We start from the raw sequence: 6,000 nt of genomic DNA on the forward strand, positions 1-6,000 counted from the left end.
ATTCCCTGAAAATCTTGCGAGTCCCTAAGAACATAAGAACATAAGAACAAGCCTGCTGGATCAGACCAGAGTCCATCTAGTCCAGCTCTCTGCTACTCGCAGGGGCCGACCAGGTGCCTTTGGGAGCTCACAGGCAGGAGGTGAAAGCAATGGCCTTCTGCTGCTGCTGCTCCTGAGCACCTGGTCTGCTCAGGCATTTGCAATCTCAGATCAAAGAGGATCAAGATTGGTAGCCATCAATCGACTTCTCCTCCATCAATCTGTCCAAGCCCCTTTTAAAGCTATCCAGGTGAGTGGCCATCACCACCTCCAGTGGCAGCATATTCCAAACACCAATCACACGTTGCGTGAAGGAGTGTTTCCTTTTATTAGTCCTAATTCTTCCCCCCAGCATTTTCAATGTATGCCTAAGGTACTACTGGGCACAACGCTAACTCTTCTACTGCAGTTCAGCCTCGCTGGCCTCAGAAGGTGGTAAATGGCAATAGTCAGAGTTGTATGGTTTTCCCTTGGCTGCAAAACTGAGTGCCTTGCAATTTTCAGCTTTCCCCGCATATAGCTTGGCAGGGATCTGGAGAAATGGGCAGAAGCCAGGATGGGTGGGGCAAATAGTATGTGTCTGTGTGTCTCTGTGTGTCTGGTGGTGATGGTGGTCAGATTCCACTGCCCTGTGCAGTCTTCTGCCCCTGCGATGTGGACACAATTAAAGTTGTGGAATGCTGGACGTTTCCCTCTATACACGTGACATTGTCATCCACTCTAGGTCATCTTCCGCTTCGCCTTGGCTCTCTTCAAGTTCAAGGAGGAGGAGATCCTAAAGCTGCAAGACTCCATGTCCATTTTCAAGTACCTCAGATACTTCACCCGCACCATCCTTGATGCCAAGTAAGGGCCTCTGCCGGGTGGGGAAGTTGCTTGCAGGGCAAGAAGGGCAGCGTTTAGCTGGAGTCTGTCCAGCCTGCAAGATCAGGAAGACGACACTCATTTTGATGCATACCAGGAAGGAGCAAGTTTTTTGAAGTGTATTAATATTATCCTAATGTATTATAATACCTCATTATCATTCTAATTATTATAACTTCCCGTCCCCAAGATTCAGACTATAAGCAGGTTTGAGAGGTGACGGAAGTTGTGTTGTGAGGGGCTGAATTAGCCCCCCCCCCGCCAGCCTGGACGACTTTCAGATGTGCTTGAGAGTTTGGGTGGGGGGAGGGCGGGCTTCCAGTTAAGATGACATGAGGATGCCTGAACCCAAGGTCCTTGCCCTGGAGTGGTCTGCCTTCACCCTAGAACAGCGGTGGCGAACTTATGGCACGGGTGCCAGAGGTGGCACTCAGAGCCCTCTCTGTGGGCACGCGCAAACAGAGTGCCCCACACACACACATGTAGGCTGGCCTGGGCCGCAGGGCTTGATATTTAGCATTAAACCTAAGACCAAGTTTGGGGGAAGCAGTGTAGACAACCCTGTTAAGCGCTGTTAAACCCCACTGATTTTCATGCGAAGAACTAAAGCATGATCTTTACCTGGGAGTAAGCTCAGTTGCTGGCAATGGGGCTTGTTTCTGAGCAAACCCTCCTATGGTCATGATTCACCCGTTGGAAGAGTTGCACGGTTGCTTCAAAGCAAAGCCACCAACTACCACCAAGCTTACTCCTGAGTAATACATGCCTCAGAGCCAACCATTTTTTCTAAACTAAAACCTCAGTATTCAGGTTAAATTGCCGTGTTGGCACTTTGCAATGAATAAGTGGGTTTTGGGTTGCAATTTGGGCACTCGGTCTCGAAAAGGTTCACCATCACTGCCCTAGAACATAACTTACTCTGGACTAGCTGAATACTCTTTGCATCCTGTGAGGAGGCTGTCTGTGGAGTACTGCCCATAAAGCTGGATGCTGATTGCACTGAGGAAGAGGAGGTTTGGGGGGTGGCAATTGTGGTCCTTCTGCCTTCTCCAAGTAGCCCTTGCAACATAGCTGTGCAGGAGGCCAGGCTGAATGTGCTCCATCCCAGCTCCCCCTGCATGGGAAAGCTGTTGAACCACTTCCCAGATCTGCTGGTTCCTGACGCTCAGGAGACCTCAAAGAAGAGAAGGGCTTGGGGGACGGCTCTCCTCCCTGAGATTTAATGCCCCGCTGATTTTAAAAAGAGGCCCCTACAGCAGAGTTCTCTAACATCACCACCACCCCTTGCAGATGCCAGGAATCATGGGATCTGGAGTGTGTTTGGAAGGGCAGCCTTGGGGGTGGGGTCGAGAGGGGAAGTCCCTGCCCGGGTGGTCGGGTCATCTGTGGCTTTGCTCTCTTCCCAGGAAACTCATCAGTATTGCTTTTGGGGACCTGAATCCCTTCCCGCTGCGCCAGATCCGGAACCGGAGGGCCGTCCACCTGGAGAAAGTCCGCCTGGAGCTGATGGAGCTGGAAGCCATCCGGGAGGACTTCTTGCGTGGGCGGGAAACCGACCCCGACAAAAGGGACCTCATAAGTGATGACGAGGAAGACGGCTGAGGTTGCCTCCCGGCCCCAGCTGAGACTCTCCTTTGGATTAGGTGGTGACCAAAGCTTGGGGAGTGTTACAGCTCCCTGCCCGTCTGTCTTAATGATCCTTCGTGGTAAGCCATGGCAGCTGGAAATGTGCAGGGCGGATTTCCAAAGCTCAGCACTTCGAGGCCAAAATGGTCCTATTCCCCCCACCCCCACCCCCCCACTTCCTCCTCCAGAGGCCAAACGGTTCTGACTCTGTGCCAAGCACTTTCGGGCTTCTGACTGAGGCATCCATTTTTGTTTCGTTTTGTTGCCTTTGAAAGGCCTCTTCGTATGTTCTATGTCAGGGGTCTGCAACCTGCGGCTCTCCAGATGTCCATGGGCTACAAATCCCATCAGGCCCTGCCAGCATGGCCAATTGGCCATGGGAATTGTAGTCCGTGAACATCTGGAGAGCCGCAGGTTGCCGACCCCTGTTCTATGTAGAAGAACCAGTTGTGAAAAGGGTGTGTGTGGGGGGGGGCTGTTCGTTTGCACACTCCTTCAGTTCCCCCCAAAAGCAACTTCACCGTGTCCTGCCACGATTCCTCCTTGCTTCCCTCCTCCTTCCGTTTGTGCTGGAAGTCCCGTACTTATGCCCTTGGGAGCTCCAGAACGGCTGTCTTGTCATCTCATGACCTTGTCCTTGATTTCTACAACATGGTGTGTGTGTGTGTGTGTGTGTGTATCCCTCTTACTGGTGCCTGTGCTGTACTGCCACAGTTATAGGAAGTATTGGGGCCACTTGGTGGCATTGGGACCATCATGGTGTCACTTTTCCAAACTTAGCTGTGAAGAGCTGGTCTCCAGTCCTGGTCTGTGATCTCATGGCTTGTTTAGTTTCGTTCCCGCTGCAGGGAATCGACCTGTGTCCCTTGAGATGGCCAGCCGGGGGTAGTGTTTGGGCACCTCGGACTATGTGATTGTCAACTTTATTCCAGCCCTGAAGCACGTATGAAGGGGTAAAGGGTGGGGGGAGCAGCCTGGAAATCTTGCAGGGGCTGTTTCTTTTCCCCCTGCTGCCAACAGTTCTCCTGCGTGCCTCTCCGAATTGCGTGTGCTACATCAGGACCTATCAGCTCCTAGGTGCCAGCCGTTTAGCCATTCCGACAGCAACCGTCTGCTTCTGCAGAGGCCTCCATTCCACCTGAACTCTCTTGAGAAAACATCTCACACATTCCCCAACTTGGGACCTTGCCAGCGGCAAATGACGTACCAGACTTCGACAGACTGACACGAACCAAGCTTGTGACATCCTTTTGCGTGACACACAGTTCCGTGGGATGTTTCCAGTGGAAGCGAGCGGTCGTTGCGAGAGCCCCCGTGAATATTAGACAAACGAGGAGCATAGAGGCCAACGAAGAACAGTCGATGTAGCCGGTGACTTCACCCGTTTCTTCTTTCCTACAACTTGAAACGTTTTGTCTTAGCATTTTTTCTGGGTCTCATTTATGGCAATGAGCCTTCTGTGCTTTCTTTTTTTGTAAAGAATTTCAGGGCGTCTTACATATTATATATGCAAAATTATCTTATGCATGGTTTCTGTTTAAGAATTGTGTAGCCACTCCACTGAGGTCACTTGTGAAAGATTTCCAAGCTGGACGGGTTTATCTGTTTTTATTTTTATTTTTGTTACACTAGAGACGGAGATTGTCTGGCACTACAGACTTCGTTCTGGCTGAATTGGCGCGATGTAAACAGTGTTCCTATAAGAGGGGGGTCACTGAACTGTCCACGAGGAGTGCCACATCCAACCTGTATACGGGGATTCCCGGTGGGATCTCTCTGGAGCCCCTTGAAATCAGAAAGTCAACCCCCGGTTTGCTTTTCATGCTGTGTTTGTTCTCTGTATCGTGAGCAGGAACAACGAGCAGTTTGCAGTGAGTCAGGGGGATGCCTGTGTGAACGTGGATCCCTTTTCAGATGGAGGAACACACACCCCTCCACCCTGCTCGCCCCCTTCCTTGTTCAGGGGTCTTGACCTCTTCTTGCCTTGGGCAGCGCTGTTTCAGAGACAGCCCGGGATGCCTAGCACGACGCGAGGGTTGCGGTTACAAAATGTAAACAATTTCTGCTGGAAATTCTTGTAAAACTGAACAAAAACAAATAAATAATTACTTTTTCGGGAGGGGTCCTAGTTTTCTTCCCCCTCTTTAAGAGAATGACAGGTTGTGGTGGAAATGTTTGGCATTCTTACAAGCCCGTCCTGGCCAACTGGAGCCCCGTGGCTGCTGCCTAGGTGGGCGTCGGGCCCTGGCATGGCTTCAGTCTGCTGCTAGAGGAAAGAAGAAGAAGAGTTTGGATTTCTATCCCCCCTTTCTCTCCTGCAGGAGGCTCAAAGGGGCTGACAATCTCCTTGCCCTTCCCCCCTCACAACAAACACCCTGTGAGGTGGGTGGGGCTGAAGAGAGCTCCGAGAAGCTGTGACTAGCCCAAGGTCACCCAGCTGGCGTGTGTGGGAGTGCACAGGCTAATCTGAATTCCCCAGATAAGCCTCCACAACTCAAGCGGCAGAGCTGGGAATCAAACCCGGTTCCTCCAGATTAGATACATGAGCTCTTAACCTCCGACGCCACTGCTGCTCCTAGAACTCCTGGTCTAGAATTCCTGTTCCTCCATCGCATCCTGCTGCACACAGCTGCACACGGGGCTGGTGTCCTGGGTGGCTGAAAGCTGCAGGTGCCGTTTGAGGGAGTGACAGAAGACCCAGTTGCTGGACGTGGAGGACTCTGAAGCCGAGACTGAGGAGACTGAGGAGTCAGAGCTGACTCCTTGAGAGGAAATACAAACAGCAGAAGCAGCCCCAAGGCCTTACCTGAGATCCAAGGCACACCTGCCAACGAAATGGAGGCTTCAGCAGCAAGGGGGGAGAACTGAGCTGCATTAGCCAGACTATAAACCCAGGAAATGGAGGAAGCCCTGCAGGAAATGGAAGTGTGAGCAGCAAAGGGGAATCTAGCTTCATTAGCCATAGAATAAAACAGGTCGTACCCTCTGCCCCTGTGCGCAGGCGGACTGCCCCCGACTACCGTAACCGAGTATTACCAGTTATTATTAAATACGAAAACCAATTATTGATTACTGAAACCGAGTATTACCGATTATTACTAATTACTGAAACTGATTATTACCGATTACCAAAACTGATTATTACCGATTACTGAAACCGAGTACCAATTATTACTAATTATGAAACCGATTATTACCGATTACCAAAACTGATTATTACCGATTACTGAAACCAAGTATTACAGATTATTACTAATTACCAAAACCGATTATTATCGATTACTGAAACCGAGTATTACCAGTTATTACTAATTATTGAAACTGATTATTACCGATTATCACTGGTTACCAAAACTGATTATTACCGATTACTGAAACCGAGTATTACAAATTATTACTAATTACTGAAACTGATTATTACCGATTATCACTGGTTACCAAAACTGATTATTACCGATTACTGAAACCGAG

General features: G+C 50.2%; 1 protein-coding gene across 1 annotated transcript in view; it reads left to right on the forward strand.

Moving 5' to 3' along the window:
- TBC1D2B (TBC1 domain family member 2B) overlaps positions 1 to 4,643 on the forward strand; it is a 30,184-nt gene extending 25,541 nt beyond the window's left edge. The window contains exons 12-13 of the mRNA XM_048481701.1: positions 764 to 885; positions 2,310 to 4,643. Coding sequence (XP_048337658.1) covers positions 764 to 885; positions 2,310 to 2,505 — 318 coding nt within the window. The 3' untranslated portion in view covers positions 2,506 to 4,643. The remainder of the gene's footprint in view (positions 1 to 763; positions 886 to 2,309) is intronic.
- Positions 4,644 to 6,000: the final 1,357 nt, after the last annotated feature.

Source organism: Sphaerodactylus townsendi, linkage group LG17 (genome assembly GCF_021028975.2).
Source record: "Sphaerodactylus townsendi isolate TG3544 linkage group LG17, MPM_Stown_v2.3, whole genome shotgun sequence".
NCBI classification, from domain to species: domain Eukaryota; kingdom Metazoa; phylum Chordata; class Lepidosauria; order Squamata; family Sphaerodactylidae; genus Sphaerodactylus; species Sphaerodactylus townsendi.